The sequence below is a fragment of the Vanessa tameamea genome, chromosome 7 (assembly GCF_037043105.1).
Source record: "Vanessa tameamea isolate UH-Manoa-2023 chromosome 7, ilVanTame1 primary haplotype, whole genome shotgun sequence".
NCBI classification, from domain to species: Eukaryota; Metazoa; Arthropoda; class Insecta; order Lepidoptera; family Nymphalidae; genus Vanessa; species Vanessa tameamea.
This window is the reverse complement of record NC_087315.1, coordinates 1,500,001-1,522,157: the sequence shown is the minus strand read 5'-3', so window position 1 is coordinate 1,522,157 and position 22,157 is coordinate 1,500,001. Positions and strand designations below refer to the sequence as shown.

At 33.1% G+C, this 22,157-nt stretch overlaps 1 protein-coding gene across 7 annotated transcripts in view; it reads left to right on the top strand.

Annotated features, from left to right (window-relative positions):
* Positions 1-1,652: 1,652 nt before the first annotated feature.
* LOC113392214 (FK506-binding protein 5) overlaps positions 1,653-22,157 on the top strand; it is a 27,935-nt gene continuing 7,430 nt past the window's right edge. For 4 of the 7 annotated variants that reach the window (XR_010309178.1, XM_064215348.1, XM_064215346.1 and 1 more), the window contains exons 1-17: positions 1,653-1,865; positions 14,122-14,304; positions 15,019-15,159; positions 15,387-15,419; positions 16,571-16,753; positions 17,017-17,160; positions 17,376-17,558; positions 17,773-17,904; positions 18,222-18,536; positions 18,721-19,035; positions 19,346-19,660; positions 19,954-20,142; positions 20,230-20,370; positions 20,453-20,773; positions 20,944-21,126; positions 21,786-21,836; positions 22,053-22,157. The exon at positions 22,053-22,157 is cut by the window's right edge and continues 786 nt beyond it. Coding sequence is in view for 6 of the 7 variants with exons in the window: in XM_064215348.1 (XP_064071418.1) it covers positions 1,700-1,865; positions 14,122-14,304; positions 15,019-15,159; positions 15,387-15,419; positions 16,571-16,753; positions 17,017-17,160; positions 17,376-17,558; positions 17,773-17,904; positions 18,222-18,536; positions 18,721-19,035; positions 19,346-19,660; positions 19,954-20,142; positions 20,230-20,370; positions 20,453-20,773; positions 20,944-21,126; positions 21,786-21,836; positions 22,053-22,157 (3,100 nt within the window). In the remaining variant the exon portion in view is untranslated. The remainder of the gene's footprint in view (positions 1,866-14,121; positions 14,305-15,018; positions 15,160-15,386; positions 15,420-16,570; positions 16,754-17,016; positions 17,161-17,375; positions 17,559-17,772; positions 17,905-18,221; positions 18,537-18,720; positions 19,036-19,345; positions 19,661-19,953; positions 20,143-20,229; positions 20,371-20,452; positions 20,774-20,943; positions 21,127-21,785; positions 21,837-22,052) is intronic. The other 3 variants (XM_026628513.2, XM_026628510.2, XM_064215347.1) reach the window with 2 other exon arrangements.

Sequence of the window (22,157 nt, the reverse complement as noted above, 5' to 3'; positions counted from 1 at the left end):
TGCTTGTTAACCTCGTTTGCCTACTGTATGTGGATTATACGTGTCACAGATTACAATACAGGCAAGTGACGCCAATGACCCCATTGCAGCGCCATATTGTTAAAGACGCGTTTTCGCGCGCTATTTAAATATGGAATTTTTAATTTGATATGTTTCAGCAATATAGTATACTAGAATTAAAAAAAACAACTTTTACTGGGTTCCTTAACCTCTACTAAACAGTATAAATTGATTTTAAAAACCAGTCAAATAGCCTATTGCGACGGTTACGGGTTTCTACCCAGGCAAGCATAACTGAATTTCCATGTTCGTAATTTGTGTTTATAATTCATCTTGTGCTTGTTGAGGAAAACATCGTGAAGAAACCTGAGTGTGTCTTATTTCAATGAATATGTATATCCATCCGAATACGACTAGCGTGGTGGAATAAGCTCCAAATCTTCTCCTAAAAGTTACAGGAGGCCTAGCACAACAGCGCGACATTTATAAGGCTGTTCCTTTTTTTTAGTTTTTATAAACCATCTATGAGATTTATGCAAGTAATTGAAGACGAGGACAAAAGGTAAGTATTTTAATTAAATGTTAATATGTTTGTTATCGATACACTAGGCTTGCATTTGAAATAATGAAAGGAATAAACGGAACTCATAACCTGAACCCTGTGGAATGCCCCTTTGCCCATACAAAAAGCCAGAAATTAACAGACTTTTTTTGTAATTTCATTAAGATACACTTTCAATGGGTATCTTAAGTTATATAGCAAATAAATATATTGTATAAAACGCTCATTGGAAACCATACGATGGTCAATACAAAACTCCAGAGCTTCTAACACCGTCATAAAGTTGTCTGTCTATTCTAAAGGATATATTTCGGAGAGTGAGCTTAGGAACTATTTAATTTTGTTTTCCCTTCACCTTTTAACACAGAACTGCGAGGCATCGAGGCACACCACTAATAAGTCTACACTAATAAAATTGAGTAGCAAGATTCCACCCGCACATGCATATACACATACATTGCAAGTTAAATAAAAGCTTTCAATTAGAGCATTATCAACTGAGACAGTCTACTACTCTACTACTCTAGTGTTCATATTCATATTAATAAAACAGTTACTTTAATTTTATGTTAATATATGGCGTTAATAGTTCTTTAAATCGCGCTTTAATTGTATTAAGTTATTATTTTAAGTATATCGTATTCAACAAAAGTTTTATAGATCAATAGTTTGTTTCATTCGTCGTCTAACATCTAGGGTCCATAATGTCATGTTAAATGATAAGAGTAATTTAATATTATATGGTGTTCTTAAAACCAGTTGTTTGATTTAGGTTTTCGTGGTGTTTCTAAAAAAAATTATTAAAATTTGCCTCATCGCCCAGTTTTGAACTTATGTTTTAGATTTTACGTTATTGTTATTTACTTAAATTAAATGAAATAATTAAAGGTTCACATAAAGTAAAGCGTCTTGTCTTCTAGTTGATAAGGAATGTCATAATTATTTAATAAAGCAAAAGCTTTATTTGATGTAAACAAATCAGACCAAAGTAATCGACTGCATTCGTTATCTTGCAAATAAGCTGTACGTTGCGCATGCGCAAGGTGCGCGTGCGCGGGCGAGGCGGGCGGCGAGGGCGGATTGCGCGGCGGGCGGCGGCGGGCGGGCGGCCGGCGTCAGTACGCGCGCGCCCTCGCTATGGCTCGGTGGGTGCCGGCCCTCGTGGCCCTGCTGCTCGTATCCGTCGTCTCCGCCGCGCGCAAGACCGCGCCCCCCCCGCGCATCGAACCGCAGATCGAGGAGGTCACCGCCAAGCAGCTGGAGCGAGTGCTGGAGGACAAGGACTACGTGGCGGTGTTCTGGTGTAAGTGCGCGTGCGTTGCTGGCCGGCCGCCAGCGCGGGGGCGCTGCGCCCGCGCTGCCGTCGGCCCATCTCCGAGTTAATGATCTTCGGCCGCTCAGCGCGGTACGCCGCCCGCCTCGTGCGATATTTTCGCTGCGAGCCACGGCCGTTCCCGGTTATGCAACCTCGGAGACAATAAAACCCGAGCCGACCGCGGCGGTCGTCGGCACCGCCTAAAATGGCGCCGAGACTCGTTCCTCACGGTCCCGTCTCTTCAAGGTCGCCGGGCGCCTACGCTCCCGCACGGCTAAAGCTATATCAGTGTGTGCCGCACGTTTAGCTGAAATAGATTTCCATTACGTGATATTGGCATTCCGAATGTTTTAGCTTGTCGCCAAGTTAAAGGTCCGTTTCTGTTGACCCATTGAGTGTTTGTTGTCTGTACCGAAATAGCTCTGAGTGTTGAAAGATGTATCTATTTCAACTCGCCAATACCTCTCACCCTTTAGTTCTTCATTACCGTCACTTAATCTTGGCGTTATTCAATAATACCCTGATATTCTTACTTTCGAAGTGAGAAATGTTAAATTTTAGTCATCCGAATATCAGTTATTGGCCGATGTCGACGCTTTCTATTCGAGCAGCGGACTTAATGAGAACGACTAGCCTAGACTGTAAATCCACGTCAGAAGACATAATTTGTTATGTGCTAGAAAATCACGTCTAGTCGAGGTTAAGTCAACATAAACATAAATAAACAAAACAGGACTATCAGTCTACATATATTCATAAAAAAAGAACATTTAGTTAAAGTTTGCTTAAAATAAACATTATATTTAATGATAATACATTGTATATATTAGAAGAATTATCAGCAATCAATGTCACCCTTGTATCGATGCTGGGGATATAAAGTTTTTGAGGTTAATTTTTATGGCTCAACAAAATTTATTTTTATTAGTTGTCCAAATAACTTCACCGAAGTTTATAAGCCCGTTATAAATTGTCACTACTTTGCTAATAAAATGACTCAAGACGTTTAATTTTAAGCCAATTTAAATTTAATATAATTTTAACATATGTAACAAAAATATGAATAAATTTGTTTACTGCTAAGCGTTCAGAACATTTTACGGTTTCATACTTCTGGTGACCTAAGAGCTGGTGCTGACTTAGCTCAAAGACTGAGCACAGCAGTTCAGGTAGTTAATAGTGCCAGCTTCTTCCTTACAACGCCATTGGTCAATCATAGTTACATACATACATAATTTTATTATATTTATTTATTCATAATTGAAATAGTTTATAATTCAAGAAAAATATATAAAAATAATTTTTCGATTTCAAATGATTGCCTTCGTAGGTTGTTAGCGTGATTTCGACGCTCTAATCCACTCTATGACTACGAGAACCGTAGTGTTTTTCGAATAAGCTAAGCATTCTTCGATAGCCAATATATTATTATAGTAGTTTTATTATTACTATTATATAATAATGATATACTTACTAAACGCACTGCCAAACTGAGTCTAATCTATCGCTGATGTTTGCTCAATGCTACTTCTTATATCAGAAAACGGATATTTAATTTCTTATGTTCATAAGAACTGATCTTAATCGTCTTAAAAATAGTCTCAGTTGCCTGGTATAATGTGCTAGAGAAAAGACATAATTACGAAAATTCTGTGGTACAAATGTTTCGTTTGGAGTTCTTCCAAAATCATAGTATGTGATCAATTTATTTACTGGATTAATAGAATTTGTGAGTCTTGTTAGGGAGGAGTTTCCGTCGCAATAATTACTAAAGATAATCGTAATTCTCTTTGTGACATGTACCTATTTGTCACCACTATCGAATTATAAAAAAAAAACAACAGCGTATACTAATTTTAAAGTCTATAGTGATATGATATCTTTAGTTTATTTTTGATTTTCTAATAACAGTTTCCGGTGCATAGGCCGTCATCGAATGATTACTGTTTGTTAAGTAAAGACGTATATAATTATGTCTTCCTGTACCATTACTTAATTTTTGAATGACTCGATTGAACGACTCGAATGAGTCTTATAGTGAGTCGATATCACTCGTATGGAATTAAATATAATTTATTCGATTAAGAAGCTCCCTTCAGATCAGAATGTAGTTTATACTAAGAAAAATCAGCATAAAAATTAATTGTCCCATTTTATATATTAAAGTTCATAAAAACAATTATTTACTTACAATGTAAATCTGGTTAATTGTATCGAAAATGTTTTTGTTGGGTTTTCTATGTGAATTTTGACACGTATATTACCATTCCAGATTACACCGTTCCTAACTAGTGTAATTAAAATATTTTTACTGTGCGTATCTTCTGGTGTACTACCCACTTACAATTGAGTTGACCACCAGAGAGCAATACTTGGTAGGGAAGAATGAAACCACTGAATATCAGATAATGTCATTGATATTATCTGATATTCTGAATTAATTTCAAAGTTATTAAGTATAATCATGATTTGAATTGCTAATTAAAATTTTATTCCTTCATGTAAATAATTCTTATGTAAATAAAATAAAAAAGGATTACACTCAATACCTTTATAATAGAACTAGCATACATACAAAACTATCATCAGGAATATGTTCAATAACTGATACCCTATAAACTAAATTAAAAAAAAAAAGTATTTTAAAAAGTAGAGAAGTGGTCAATTGGGTTTTTAATTCAACAAAACACTGAATCGACATTCTTTATGGTTTCTTCTTACTAGTATATACTTATTAGTACTAATTCCTAAATCAAGTAATCATAAGAAACAAATGAAGTAAGTTCGTGCTTCCGACCGATTTCGACCGCGGTACCTATTTTCAAGAGAGACTAGTCAACTTGCCACTGCGCTTTGCTCCTTCACTACACTCACAATTGTGTTTACAAACATAGGAGCCCACTCTTTGCCACTCATAATCCTTGTAAGAGATACTTGAATAACGTAGGTACTTTATCGTAGTGCGTATTAGAAAGTAACGTCATATTGCTTGTAAGAGGCTAGTCGAATAGTGATTATACATGATGATACAAAAAATATTAACAAAGAACGACTCCAACTTTATTTTTTATATATTAGTTTGTAACACGAGGTAATTCTGTATCGTACCTATTTAGCATTGAATAATCCAATGCGTTGAAATATATAATTAAAAAGTAAATGTTAATTGCGTTCATATTGATAAGTATCTTAATTTATGGTAAATGCGAGATATGTTTTCCAGTTGAGTCATAATGTGAAGTTTTTTCCAGCTCAACACGAGACTCAAATAGAATGCACCGTGTTTCACATTTGACCACTACAACAATTTGTCCTGTGCTAATATTTAGTATTTGTTGTATTATAAACCGAATTATTTCAACGACAGGATTTAAGGATATTATCTCTATGGTTAATTGGTTATTCTTCATTGAGAATCGTAACCGTACAAAATATTTGAAATATGGGCATATGCCCAAGTGGATAGAAAATATAAATTTAAAGAACGCATCTATTAATAAGTATGTAATATAAATAAATAATCTTAACAAGTTGATTGATTCAAATGTAATGACTTTACATAAATATTATATGGTAAATGTAAAGTAAACGATGTGGATGAAGGAGTATTAAATAAATATATTATGAAACGACATTAACAAGTGCTTATGTATAGATAATATAAGACCGTAGTATCTACTGTCAAAAATTGTCTAACTCGCAGTACAAACTAATTTTATTTCGTTAAATCGTCTATTTAAACACGTATAAATAGTGTATCTTTTCGTCATTTGAATTAAAATTAATTTAAAATATTCACGGGTTGTTTTAATGTGTCATAATTTTTATAGTGCTAATGTTCATTTGTGGAGGTAACCACGCTTTTGTTATCAATAAAAATAGTTAAAATGATTGAAGTCGTTAAATCATAATTATTATCATCAAAGTACCATAAACGTGTGCACACAAATTGATGATATTTTTGAAACACGAACACGTCGAACACAAAAAAAATAATCGTGTAAATTAATAATTTATACACCGGATTTATTATTATTATTTGCACGTTTATTAATCTGATTTGAATAGTTGAAGACGGGGTATTAAAAATATTTCCTTTCAATAAATGATTATTCCAAGTGTGTTATCAATTTTAGTTTAGATAAATTTTCCAAGAGTACCGTTATTTTTAAGTCTTTATACATGAATTACAAACAATTTACATTTGAATTATAAACAATTACGAAAAGTATTATAGCTTGGAAAATTTATGGGGATAAATAATAATAATCAACAACAACATTTGCCTTTGTACGATTAAAAAAAACAAATGGTACGTTGTTAAACGCTTTCGCTAATTTAAAACTAAAAATTACCTTTTTGTGGGTTATAAACGATTTAATAGGGTTTAACGTAGCGAGTATACTTGTTATGATGGAATTTATGTGCGATTAAAATGGCAGTTAATCTTGGTTTATAATTAAGTGATGTTTATTGCTTAGAGTACAGCAGTCACTATGAGACTCGTAAACATTTGGGTTTCATTGCTAGTCACAAACAATTATATTTTGTGTTTACTTTAAAATTACGTTATGTTACGTTGATTATTTTATTAATACAATACATCCAGTATCGAGTATTGTAATGAATCGAAATCGAAATGAAACGGCTTATCTATGGATTATGGCAGGTTTATAATGGCTTAGAGCGCAGGTTGCACAGGCGCCAGGATGCAGGGGTACAAGAACCCCGGGCGCCTCACCGTTGACCGTATGGCCAAGTCATGGACTATCGGATGGGTGCCCCTAACGCGAGATCTCTAAAAATATTTTTTTTGGAGATAACGGGAGACTTGCATTGGCCGCTTGTAGTCCTTAAGACAGAGCTGATAGGGTTCTTTACAAGCATTGCGTTACAGTACTGCCTCACTGACTGACAAATATTCACCTTTAATGTAATCTATCTTTCGATTTTGAGTCGAGTCAGTTGTTTTAACAAGGTCGGGCGCAGCGGTCAAATTGAGCGAGGTAAAGTAGTTTCGATTATGTTATTTACGTAAAAATCTAAATAAACAGCATCGATATGGTGATATATGAGAAGCTTCACACTGATGTAATGTTACAAATTGTATACACAGGTTGCACACTGTAATGTATAATCACTGGAATTTGTACAGACGAAGGCTCCTAGTGAGGGACCGCCTTTGAATACCTAAAATAACTAGAATATCATATTTTTTTATTTGAATTTTTATTACTATTTAATGAATGCAAGAAGTCGTCCACTTGATGTCAGTCACCTTCCACCATAAACAATTGCCTTGACAAAAGTATAAATCTTACTCACTCACTCTCGATAGATGACAGCTATACCAACAAAATATTGCTGTGTGGCGTTTGAAATTATAATAATAACTAGTGTGGATGTTGTAGCCACTCAGACGGTATAGTACGACACAATTTAAATGTAGCATCATTACATAGTATAAAACAAAGTTGCTTACCGCTGTCTGTCCCTATGTATGCTTAGATCATTAAAATTACACAACGGTTTTTGATGCGGTTTATTTAAATAGATAGATTGATTCAATAGGAAGGTTTATATGTACAATATAGTGATAATTTTAGAGGTTTCTGAAGTTATGTCGTAAATAAACACATTTTTTGCGCTTACATTGCAAACGTTGGCTGAACTCCACGAGATAGATCTAAATAATGTACAATACGTACACCTTAAAAAGGTCTTCAAAAAAGTTCCCGATGATATATGTCTATATCTTTGGGATAGCCCACAAAAACCACAAAAAAAAACAATCAATCGTTAATTTGGCGAATGTGTTTGGTTATGTAATAAAATTGTTAAGTTTGCATTAAAATCATTTCAGAAATAAATAAAGATTGATGATTTTGAAGTCACCTAATTCGGATGTGATCGTACTATACTAGGGTCGTGTAAGCAACTGCCTAGTCCTTGCAACAGCTTGTCCTTGGGTAGGTAAAAATAAGAAAATCATGTTTTAATAACAATTTTTAATGAAATTGCAACCAAATATTTCTCCATTCGAATATGGTGATGGTGTGATATGTTAAAAATCTATCTTAATATTACAATTACGTTTTGGTAAAAAAATATATAGATTTTACACAGTCAGAAAACAGTGAAGTGGCCCCGAAATAGTTTGTGATTTTGTTAATCCGGCCCTACGGGAGATACCACTGGCACAACCGATTAAAAAAAAAATACGAATGTCAATCTAACTATGTAACATAACAATAAATATTAGCGGTGTATGTGCTGTCTAAGACAGGTTTCATAACAATTTATTTGTGAAATGTAAATATATTTGAAAAAAACCGTGAATTTCGCCCTATTGCTTGAACATGTGAATCTTGATCAAAGATTACTCAACCGGTTGAGCTCAACAATGGGACATTAACTTTTTTTGTAGTATGTGCTGTGAATATACGCAGTGACGAATACGGGATTATCGTTTGAGAAGGACTGGACCACCCTGAGGCTAGCTTTTACAAAAGTAAATAGTAAAAAGTCATTATCCTCCTGCCCTTATCACCAATTTTACTTGGGGTCGGCGCATCATGTATTGTTCTTCCATACTTCTCTGCCGGACGTCATCTCACAAGTAACATTATTTCTAACCATATCGTCTAAACAATAAAAAGAACATGTATTTAATTTCACTTTAGGTAGTGCAATGCTTGTTTAAAAATTCAATTAAAGTAATAATTATCAAATATAAAGATTTGTCCCGTAAGAACTTCAGAACGACAGATTCTGTCAGGGCTTGAGACCCTATTAGGATTTCAAACCCCCCCCCCCCCCCAAATCCGCAGTTGAATATATATAGCAATTAAAATACCTACACATAATAGCCGAGAATCGCACCCTTGGTACACGTGTTCTATCTATTAGGCCATCTCAGCTATTAATAAACTGACACTTAGAAATATTTGTTTTCGAGCATTTTAATATGCTATTCGAGTTTGATGATACAAAACATCTATACATATAATAGGAATGTATCTTAGCCGTGTCAAGTGGAAATTAATACACACATTAAAATACTAATTTTATACTACAGATTCAAAATAGGCGGTACTTGCTGGATAGGTATCACCCATTTATCGGTAATTTTAAAGTTAGACAGCACTTTGTATACGGTTTAAAAGGTGAGTGAGTTAGTGTAATTAAAACAGGCACAAGGGACAATTTCTTAGTATCCAAGGTCAGTGATGATATTGCATGGGTGATATAAGCAATATTTCTTACGGAATTAATGTCTATGGCCGGTGGTGACCAATCACTATCAGGTAGCCAAAATATAAGAAAACCCTTTATTTTTTTTAAATATAATATCAGTATTGATTGCAAGGTAAGAAAGCTGGTATTACATAATTACATAAATACATTTTACTAGAAAATTAAATGTTACCAGTAAAAAAAAAGTACTTTTATAAACGGATTTAATGGAACAGTTTCTTTACTATTATTTGATTGTTACAATGACATTTAAAACAAGCAATTAATCTTCAATCGCTTTGCGTTCTAGAATTCGTTCTTAGTAAAATCAAACCAAAGATATAATACGAATACATTTGAGCTATTTTAATATAAGTTACGATGGCAGAAATCTCATTTTACGTAAGTCTGACGTAGGTGCCGTTCCGTTTGTGAATCAAGTCTCATTGGAAATATTTAAATCGGGTTAACGAAATTATAATGCGAATAATCCAATCATTATTGGAAGTTATTATCGTATTTATCAGGATTATTAATTTTCTCACTTCGAATGTGTTGTACGTTATTATAATAATAACGTATGCAACTAAGATATTTTGTTTTTGAATTAACAATTAATATAATAAAATTAATAATATTTTATGTTGTTGTCTATGTTTATGTTCATTAGCTATTAAGTTCTATAATTAATTTTTCAGTAGGCATCAGTTAATTATGTAAAAATTATATAAGAAACCCTGAGAAGCATTGTTTTATTTCTGAATTAAGATCAAGTGCTTGCTATTATTATAGATATTGTCTTGCGGCGCGATATTACATTTCTTATATATTGGTTCCTGAACTAACTCTGTAAAGTACTTACGTTGATATTGATTCTATTCTATTCTATTATAGATCTATTCACTTACGAGGACATATTTACTAATTATTTGTTAATAAAATAAATATAAGAAATATCATCTAATTTGTATTTTTTTGCTGTCTGTACTCTTAGTACTCAATCGCTGAGGCATCTTTTAAGCAGCGTCACTTACTCATCCTAATGCACGCGGATAATAATGATTTAACGGCCCGGTGCGCCTTCATAAGTAACTTCATCGATGTATGTCAGTATCAGTTATTGTAAATAACTTTCAGTTAACGCTTCAGGCATCGACACTGCGTTGCTTAGGACTTTTATTCTTGAAGAAAGAATTAGTCAGACTATTTGACATCTCAGAGCTCCAAATATCTTTATCTAGATTTCTATTCTTATATGAAGTATACCAATTTGTTTGATTGCAATTTTTTATTTTATTATGATATCGGTAGGCCGACGAGCAAATGGGCCACCTGATTGGTCACCACCGCCCATAGACACTGACGTTGTAAGAAATATTAACTATTCCCTATATCACAAATGCGCCACCAACCTTGGGAACCAAGAAAATTAAGCAAGACATTAAAATTTTCTCAGTGGTCATTTTAGGGTTTCAATGCACCAGTATTTGTTTCTCTTTGTTTTAATCCTCCCTCTACTCGAACTGTTTAAATACCATTAATTAATTGTACACGTGAGTTATTTCTGCCGTAAATGTTCATGCTCAGCTTGATGTAATTGCGATTCTTCGCTTGTTTAATTCGTGCCAAATAGAGTAATAGTTATGTAACAGAATCGAAAGCTTTAGAATAATATATATATATATATAGGTAGGTCGGTATCTACATATTTCATATGCTTGTTTAATACTTCCTACCTCTTAATTCAAATTATTCTTTGTTTTATTTTATATTATCTTGTATTTTATTCCACATAACCTTCGATTTATTTTGTTTGGATTTATATTCTTCGAACTCGTACATTTTTATTTATCGTCTTGTGGTTAAGGAAAATCTTTGATATAGTTTTATAGATTCATCTCTTTTTTCTTGCTTTAATTTTGCGTATCATCATATTATTTCGGTAACTTGTTCCCTAAATGTAAGTCACCTTTTAAGTATATTTTTTAGTTTTGGTTTAATTGCTTTACACACTAAGGGCTTGACATTTTTTGGTAACATTTATAGTAATGATTATTCTAACTAATCTGTGATTACTTCGACGATTTGATTTGCTAATTACATTCTAGTTTTTAACGTTTTAAGACATTCTTGTTGTCCATATTGCCAGTTCCTTCCAATTAATTTGGGTTTACGTTATTACGAACTTTTTATTTATATTAGAGGGAAAAATAAATAATAATGTCGCTGTTGCTATAAAAAGCAAGGTATACTTAATACTTTAATGTATTTAACATTGCTGCCACATACTTTATACATATTTATTAATTTTGTACTATGTATGTTGAACACCAAAAAATGTCTGCCAATACTAAAACCTCTGTTACGTTAGTCTATACAGTATTTATATTATTGTACAGTTGTGAAAAAAGCACAGAGTACAATGATAACTATGTATTTAGTTGTGATATCGCAAAAGCCCTTTCGACTAGTATTTGGTATAATAAAACATATTTTCAGCAACTGGTTTATATAAACACGCCAATGACTTAACACCTTGTATTAAACGAACATAAATAAATTAAATATTCTTCATCTAAACATATTTTGTAGGCGTATACATCGCAGCTAAGAAATATCGAGGTTTTTCAAATCAAATTGATTTAAAATAAACATTTATTCAAGGAGGGTTTCGTAATAAATGTCGAATATCTTGAAAAGATAAACAAAAAAATCTTGTAGACACTCTTCTCTATCTACGAAATAAAATACTTGAATCAAAATAATGATGATGATATTATAGAATTATTCAAGTTGCTATTAGAATGATATGACACGATAAGTGTATTACGCGGTAATGATATACGGTTCGTACATACATATATTTAGAGGTACGAAATCATTACAATATAAGCCGCCACAGATAAGTCACACTAATTGTATTATCCTCGCTTGAGGATGTAATGGGACTCAGCCTAATAAATAGTTGATCTGATCTTATTATTAAAAAAATAAACACGAAATGATGGTGTAAATCTGACCGATTTCACGGTCACGGCAGTCAAACTCAAGGAAGACTAGCTAACTACGCAGGACATATTATAGTGCGCAAGTTTGTGTGGAAACACAGGTACACTCTCATAATCCGTTGGCACGGCAAATCTGACAGAGGAAGAGTACAGGCGCAGGACCAATGACTTTACGTGCTTCCGAGGCCCGGGAGTGTGCACTATTCCAACTTCCAGACTTTGGGCTGTTATTGAGAATTTGTCGATAGAAAATCCCATTAACTGTTTATCGGCCTGCAATGGAGTAAGGACCCAGGACCTCGAGATCTGTTGCCTTGTGTCTAGCCACTAAAGCAATGATGTATCAAAACATATTCTATTCTAGTAGGCTCTTACAAGCTCCTGAGAATCATACTACAAGATTAAATTAATGTACGGCTAATGTCGATTAAATTGAAAATATTTCTACGACACGAAATACCAACAAATTTCGAAATTAACCCTTTATATTCCACCTTTATATTAACGAATATTAGTTCTACGTTTTTTTATCATTTGCATAATCTTGTATCGATCAATATGACTTCAATATTAATGATTGACATGTGACGCAAAATGTTTATGATATAGATGTCAAAGTCTTTTTGTTTAAATTTCTTTTTCTTTTTCTAGTTTGACAAACTGGCGATTGTGCTACCTAATGATAAATGGTCACCACCACCTATAGACATTGAGACTGTAAGAAATATTAACCATCGCCAATGCGTCACTTGCAAGTCATGTGCCTGTAATCACACTGGCTCACCAACCCTTCAAACCGGAATACAACAATATACCAAGTATTGCTGTTAAGCAAAATAATATACGATGAGTGTTACCTACCCAGGCGGGTTTGCACTCAGCCCTACCACCAAGTAATTTAATCTAAACGAAGCGTATTAATATAATTCAACATAAACGGTTACAAAGAGGCTATCAAATGAATAAGTATCATAAACGCCGCCCACTAACGAACTAGGGCTGGGACGTTTATAATCTGCAATCGTAAAAACCGGTAACCGACGCGAATTCTTGATTTGTATATTTATGAGTTTATTTTCACTCTCCAGTGTTTAAAATATCATTGAATTCTACACTACGGCAGAGGTCATTACAATTCCAGAACTAATAGATATTGGTATACTTTAACTGATATTGATGAGCTAGATATGTTTCTTTTTTAATTTCGTACCAGTAAATAAACCTAGTATAATTTACTACTGATAATTTGTCCGTTTTGGCATAAACTCGAGACTTATAGTGTATTGAGCAAGTAAATATTAAATTAAAATATTGATCGCATCGCATCACGACCGATAATGGTCTCATTATGTTGTGTTTATAGGACCGATTATGTATATAAAACCATAAAAGATTTTTCAAAAATTGTGACGTTTAAAATGAACTCAAGTAATAATTTAAAACTAGTAGGTAATCTTTATTTCTCGATTTCACTGAGTTTGCTCTTTTATTGGACAAAAATGCATCGTAAATACCAGTAATAGTATTTTTATATACATAAAATGTTTTAAAACGCTTCAGTTTTAAAGGACAGTTCGCTTTGATTAAGAACCACTTTCTATACATAGGACCAATTCGTTGATGTTTCTTATTTTATATTTAAGCCAATATGTGTTAGAAGTGTTTATTATTACGTAACTAACAAGAATATAATTAAATTGCTTTCATAAATTGTCCAACAGAATATTTTACCATATTATTCTTTCTGATTGTGTTGCTGTTGGCCCTACTGGTCTTCAGACTATCACCGGACGCCGTGCGAGTTCTCATAGACTTCTATTTGGAACCTTATTAAAATTTCATGCATCATCATCAATTCAGTATATTTAGTACATAGGTACTAAATATAAAAAATAAAACTAAATAGATTTTATATCACATCACTCGATCTAAAAACTTTTACTAAGAAATACACGAGTAGACCTATATTGAAAACATTAATATTTTCTAATTTCTTACAGATGCCAGGAGCTGTGTCACATGCGATAAAGTTCTAGAAGAGCTAGAAAAGATAGATGACGACACTGACACGTTCGGCGTCGACTTCGTTAAGATCAACGACAAGAGGCTCGCCAAACAGTATGGCATTACGAAATTCCCCGCCCTCACGTACTTCCGTGAGATGGAACCGATCATTTACGAAGGTTATTTATTAACAGATTATAATCACCTACTTGTATAATAAAAATTTTCACAGCTATTTATTTAATAAATCGGTAGTACTTGATAGTTTTCTTTAGTACAAGTATTTCATGGCGGATTTCTAAATATACGAGCTATGTCGAGGTCACTAATTTCTATTTAGTATTTTCTTAGATAACATTTTAAGTTTTTTCAGAACTATAACATGTGAATTGAATCAGCCCATAGGCGGCTCATTTGTAGATCTACTCCTAGTTATATAACTATTTCCTAGTACTAGTTCCTTTCTTATAAACGCTAAGAGTAAATTTAGAAATAGTAAATATTGTGGAAGTTATAATATATCATACTGGCTACTGACAGCATAAATCAGTCACTCATAAAATGCTTGAATGGAATGAAGATATATGAAGGAACCTGTTTTACTTGCGTTTTAAACTTGGTCATCTACCAATGTTGGTATGAATATGTTTATATATGTATAAACAAATTCTGAAGACTGACATTGACGATATAGCGATTGAAGAAACAAATAGAAATGTCTGCGAGGTTGATCTTTTTGGCAGCTGATCAGATTTAATTAACTTACTTATATTTTAAATACCTGACGTTTACTGGTGTATTTACCAGGGCAATATGATTATTTTTAGATATATGGTTAAGATTTTCGATATATTTTGATGATTTCATTAAATTATATCAATTTGTGTTTATAGGAGATCTCATGGACGAAGAGAGCGTCTTGGATTTCCTGACGAGCTTAGAAGCAATGGACCTTCCAGACCGGATAGAAGAAGTCAATCAAAAGATCCTAGACAAAATAATCGAAGACACCGAATACGTAGCTGTTCTCTTCTGTACGTATCCATGTTGTTTAAAGGGGTCTTGTTTAAGGATTTAATGAGCTATTGTGGTAAAATATTGAGCAATCTTTTCTCAACTAACAAAAGTGAAATATTATAAATTCTTTTAATGTAGATCTATTGAGTAGATAATTCTCTATCGCTTCCACTGATTAGTATTAAACTAAACTGTTTGAAAAGGTGTACATTGTGCCGTGTGTTTTACATTGTTTTTCACGTAGGTCCTGATCACAAAAATTGCGGCCCGATGAACAGTAAGTAAGGTTTACAGCTAGCGGTATGTTTTATATTTATGTCGTTGTGGCTGTTACTTCTAGCTTTTTAGACTAGCTCAATTCAATGATTCCGACGTGCTTTCCGCTTTCGATGCGGCTGCGGTGGGCAATTTCGGAGACTTATTGGAAGTTAGAATAAGAATTGGCGGCTCGAACGGCTGAGGCGAGCATTCATTAATGTTTTGGCCAATTAAATTTTTGGCTCCGTTACAACATATCACAATAGCATGAATCATTTGATAAAGTATATCGATAGTATTTTATTGTTATCAAATCGAATGTTATATTTGTACACCGTAAACTCTTTATCTTTCACGTGCTGTTTACTAAACATCGATTATTATAGCTTAAGAGCTGTAGCTTCTATAACATTTGGCAATTCCATTTGTCTAGTGTAAAGGAAGACTAGAATCAAAAACGCGTTTGCATTATCGGAGCGTGCGGCGAGCTATTTCGGCTGTTCTATTTATATGTTGCCAGCAAGCTCGGATTGACGGACCGACGTGTCACGAACAAGACATCGGTTACATTATCTGCTCTTAACGACCACAAACTATTAAAAGTAGGAAGATGTTGTCTAGTCTGATTGAAGCGTATCGTGTAATGACCTTGACCTAAATCAGACTAAAGGAAATAATAACTAGTAATTATATTAGACATCATTAGAGATTTGAAAATTATTCAACTTATATATAAACTAACCAAAGAATAAGATCTATTTATGAATAGTTGGTATAGTTGCGTTGCGACTGATTTTGGTGAACCCTAGATGGACTAAGATTTTATTATTTGGGGTTATTCGTATTTAGTAAATTCTTAGTTACCCATTCCCTATAAAACACATAAGGACACATGGATTTTTCCCACTTAGAAACCAATTCAATATACAACAAGTGGATCCATCACAGACTCTAGCACCAGCCTTACGCTGAGTTTACTACCACCACCTTTGCACGACACCGAACGCTTGCCATGCCACACAATACAATTAATTTTCTCTTAACACACAATTACCTGAGCAATTCGCTTAACTGCACTGCTTCGAATCCTATACGAGGCATGATTTTATTAGGTACACATGTTCAATTCTCGAAGACAAAAGAATAATATAAATTAATCGCATGTTACAGACAAACCTGAATGCAAGAAATGTGCAAAAGCTTTGCAAGAGTTGGAGAATATTGATGACGAAGCAGACCAACTCGGTATAGGTTTCGTAAAAATTCACGATGAGGAACTAGCCGAGGAGTACAGTCTTGGAGATTTGCCAAGATTGGTGTACTACAGGCATCAAATACCTATTATCTACGAAGGTTTGTGAGTCATTTTAATGACGTTAGTAGGTACTATGAAATTGAACATCACTTTTTAAGAGGCCACCATTAACAAGCTATTGTTTTATGGTTATTTCAAACTCATTGATACGAGTTTCGAGATGGGTTAATTTTTTCATCACAATTTGTTATTTAAAGTTTAATATTGGATAAAAAAGTTGAAGATATATCATATTATTTAAAAAATTCTTTATAAATGCATTACTTTTTCTAAAGTAAAATTGGTAAAATATTCTTTATAGGTGAGCTCAGTAGGGAAGAAGACGTCTTAGAATGGCTCATTGCAAACAAGTCGACTGGGGATGAAGAAGATGTGATCGAGGATGTAACGGCTAAGACTCTCAATACTCTTATAGGAAATGTTGACAATCTTGTTGTTGTGTTTTGTAAGTAAGATTGACAAGGATTATCAATTGTTATTATTTATTATTTTTTGCGCTACACATATTTTTGTAAAGTATATTGTAAATATAACATTATTTGGCCGCGATGGAATTTGTGAATTAGATGAAATAGGTAAAACTGTAAATCTGTATGAATATTAATAAACTATAAATATGAATTAATATAAATATTTTAATTGTTTATAACAATGTTACAGATGATCACGGTGATGAGGAATCGATGACAGTTCTGGGAGAGTTGGAAAAAATTGATGACGACTGCGACCGACACGGAATTCAATTTGTCAAAATTGACGATAAGAAAGCTGCTGAAGAGTTTGGAATCGACGATGTTCCCTCAATAGTCTACTTCGAAAAGCAAATCCCCAATGTTTACGACGGTAATATTTTACTATATATACTTTTATTAGCAATGGAATTGCGATCAAAATTTGTTTTTAGTTTTTTTATGAATACTAATAGGTAGTATTTAATTGACAATGTGATACTAGTATTGATTCTATCAAGTTAGACTTTTATGAATACACTAACAAATATATATATTATATTTGTGGCTTTTCTTAAACTAATTTACATTATTATTGGACATTACAGGTGATCTCGAGAACGAAGAAGAAATTTTAGTTTGGCTCGTTGATCAGTTGGAAAAGGATGAAATTGAAGATGTTACCGATGAGATGCTCGATCGACTTATCAAGGACGGGAAAACTGTAGCTGTGTTATTTTGTAAGAATTGATTGTACCTTAATCTGTCTTCAATCTACATGCATGTAAAATAATTGAATATGCCCAGTGGTTAGAAAACGTACATCGTAACCGATTATTGGGAGTTCTAACCCTTGCTTGGGGTTAGACCCCGCTATTGTATTCGTAAATGTCATCTCGTGCTCGGCATCGTGAGGTGTATGAAATTCTGTTACATCTATATCTACCAAACCACACGAGAGAAACGTGGTGGAATTGGCTCCAAACCCTCACCTCAAACGAAGAGGAGGCCTTAGTCTAGTTGTGAAATATCTACAGGCTATTTATTGTTCTTTCAGATGATAACAACGATCGCAGGTCTCAAAAAGTGCTGAATGAGTTGGAGAATATTGATGATGAATGTGATCAGCTGGGCATTGCGTTTGTGAAAATCGACAATGATGAAGAAGCAAAAGAATATGGCATCGAAAGCGTTCCCACTCTGCTATACTTTGAGAAAGGTATACCGACATATTATGAAGGAAATTTAGAAGAAGAAGAAAAAGTTCTAAGTTGGCTGCATCACCAAACTGAAAGCGATGAAATTGAAGATATCACTGATGAAATGCTCGATTTAATCATTGAGAAAATGCCCTACGTAGCTGTTTTGTTCTGTAAGTGGTTTTCATATTTATTTATGTAGTCTTAGCATTGTCCAATCAATTTGACAAAATGCCAGGTTTTTATATTCCCGCATTGCTCAATTGTAAAGTGTATTGTAACACTATAAAATTAGCTCACTTTGTTATTTAAAGAACTGACATAAAAATGAGATACAGTCGTTTGCATTAATTCCAGATGATAAGGATCATAAGAAGAGTCAGAAAGTTTTGGCTGAATTAGAGAACATCGATGACGAATGTGATCAGAATGACATCGCTTTTGTCAAGATCGATGACGATAAGGAAGCAAAAGAATATGGTATTGAGTCTGTTCCAACAATGGTGTTCTTTGAAAAAGGAATCCCGCATATTTATGAAGGCGATTTGATGAAAGAAGAAGAGCTTTTGGGTTGGTTACTGCATCAAAAACGCCACAGTGAGATACCGGAAGTTACTGACGAGATGATGGACAAACTAATCGAAACTGCTCAGTATTTGGCGGTTATCTTTTGTAAGTATAACTGTTTTTTTATTTGTAGAAAATCAAGATTATTAAAATGAAAGCCTAAAAATATAAACTATTGAAGATATTTGTATTTTACGGCTTGGAATGAACAAGAATTTTTCGTCTAATTTTCAGATTGAAAATCGTTGGACATATATATATATAACTATCAACAGTTTTATTTTATATGTAATGTCACTGTTAGTAAATAAAAAAGTTAAATAATATTTTAATAATTATTTTAATTATTACAGCAATAAGTAACCTTAAATAATATAATTTTTTGATTAAACCATACTTTTTTTTCGGTTTATAGATGACAAAGACGATAAACAAGATATGAGAATTCTTAATGAGCTAGAAAATATCGACGATGATTTGGAAAAAGAAGGCATTGTTATTGTTCGGATCGACAATGACGCTGAAGCTAAAGAATATGGTATTGATCATCTACCTACACTAGTTTACTTTGAAGACAATATTCCTGCAATTTATGAAGGCGATCTGTTGAATGAGGATGAGGTCCTAGAGTGGCTTATTGAACAAAAGAACAGCGCAACGATCGAAGAAGTAACGGATGAAATTTTAGTAGATTTAATAGAAGAACATGAATACGTCGTCGTATACTTCAGTAAGTTTTCTTTTCTATTTTATTTTTACTTCTACTTATCTGTTAATACATATGTATAGACTAGACTGTAAATACTAAACTCTTCTATTTGTCCACTGTATTTTTTTAGTTGAACATTGGTAGTGTTAGCCCAGTGGTCGAATTTGATTTTTATTATATTATTTTATATGACTATTTGGTAAATATTTATAAATATAAAATAAAATAAATAAAACCATATGTGTCGATTTGGCACATAAAACACAATTTTAAATTAAAATAAATAAAAAATATATGTACTATTTTATTTACAGGTGGAACTTGTGAAGAAGGTGAAGAATGTGACAACATATTAGAAGAATTAGAAAATATTGACGATGAGCTTGATGAAACGGGTATTATCTTTGTAACCACCGAAGACTTACCCTTGGCTAAAAAATACGGAATCAAGACCTTCCCGACGCTTGTTTTCTTTAGAAATAAAGAACCTCTAATTTACAAAGGTAAGCTATTACTTTGTATAGTTGAATAATCTGTATAAATTCATACAAATATGAAGTGTAAAAAATATTATGACGATATTTTTTTAGGTGATATCGAAGATGAAGATGAGGTATTGGCATGGTTGACAGATGAAGACACTCTGGAAATACCTGGAAAGATTGAAGAAGTAAATGCCAAAATGCTAGAAAAAATCCTGGAGGAAAATGACCATATTGTTGTCTTCTTCTGTGAGTTTTTATAAATTAAGATAAAAAAATATCGTTTATATGTATTTAATTTGACTGTAACCTTAATATTTTCTTTTTAAAGACAAAGAAAATGACAAAAAATCTCAGAAAATATTGAGTGAACTAGAAAACATTGATGACGAATGTGAAGAGAAAGACATCGATTTCGTAAAGACTTCAGACGACGGAATTGATAAGGAATATGACCTCCCCGACTTGCCCGCATTAGCTTTCTATCGGCATAAATTTAGAACTATCTATGACGGAGATCTAATGCATGAAGAAGCAATTCTTAAATGGGTTTTGGATCTACATGACTCGCAGCCTGATGTTATTGAAAATGTTGATAGAAAAACTTTAAAGGATCTTATTAATGATGTCGAACACCTGGCAGTATTTTTCTGTGAGTATAATATATAATAAGAGTTAATTATTGATTACAAGTGTAACAAGACATAAAAAAGTATTTAACTTATATGTTGGACTTATTCGAGTGTTATTAAAAATGTGATAATTTTTTTCGTCAGTCATTCGCAAAGAATATTTTCGAAAATACAAATAAGTTTATTTCAGATAATGAGAAATGCGATACTTGTGAAGAAATTCTCGAGGAGTTAGAAACTATTGACGATGACACAGATAAGCATGGAATACAATTTGTTAAGTCGAAAGATTCGAAGCTGGCGTCTGATATTGGTATTTTCAGTTTCCCTGCTTTAGTTTATTATGAAACCGGAGTGCCGATCATGTATGATGGTAAGTACCCGAAAGTAAGGATATAAGTATTTTATTTTTTTATTTTCATAATTTCTTGTATATATCTATTCACTCTCGAAGGCAAGACCACTTTAAATGATTATGGGCGTTATTTAGTATTAGGGAGTAACGTTCGTGTTAAGAAGATGTCTTAGTGTGCATGTCACGATTAAACTACACGAGTAAAATCTTTCAGCACAGATCTCTCAGTGAACTGTTCTGAAAGAGAGCAAAAAACAAATTAGATTATATTTTTTAAGTTTAGTTTATAAAAAATAAAAATTCATGGAGTGGCGCGCCTTCATGAGTAAATATTTATGTAAAATATTAATACTATAGACGGGATAGCGCTATTGGTATCTGGGTTGGTACATACCACCATTTGTTCCATTGCCAAATAGCAATAATTTGCATTGCTGTGTTCAAGTTTGAAGGAATAGTGTCAGGGTAATTACGGGCACAAGGGACATAATATCATCTTAGTTCCCAAGACTGATGGCGCATTTGTGATGTAAGGAATGTTGAATACATCTTACAGCGCCATTGTATATGGGTGGTGGTAACCACTTACCATCAGAAGACAGTGGTTACAATATAAGAATGAAAATTCTTTTATTTAAAATAATTTCACAATATTTAAACCTTTGTCCTGTTTATAGGTGACTTAAAGAACGAAAATAAGGTTCTCCAGTGGCTAGTAGATCAAAAAAGTAAGAATCCACATCCATTTAAAAAGTTTATTATGTAATATCTGTTTAAGGTCTAAGGATTTGTTGATGTATTACGAATAATAAGTTACAAAATATTACGTGCATGACATCATTCTTGACATCTCTTTAAATAAAAAAATGTTTTACTATACCTACGCCTTAAATGCTGGATGTTTGAGCTATGTCATTTTGCATGACAGTTACTAATGCCTGCAGGTGAAGATAGCCACCGACCAAAAAAAAAAGTTTATCCTAAATCAAAGGCCAAAGCAGATGTTGATAAAAAACCGGGGTTTCTACGCAGTGGAAGCAATAAAGAGT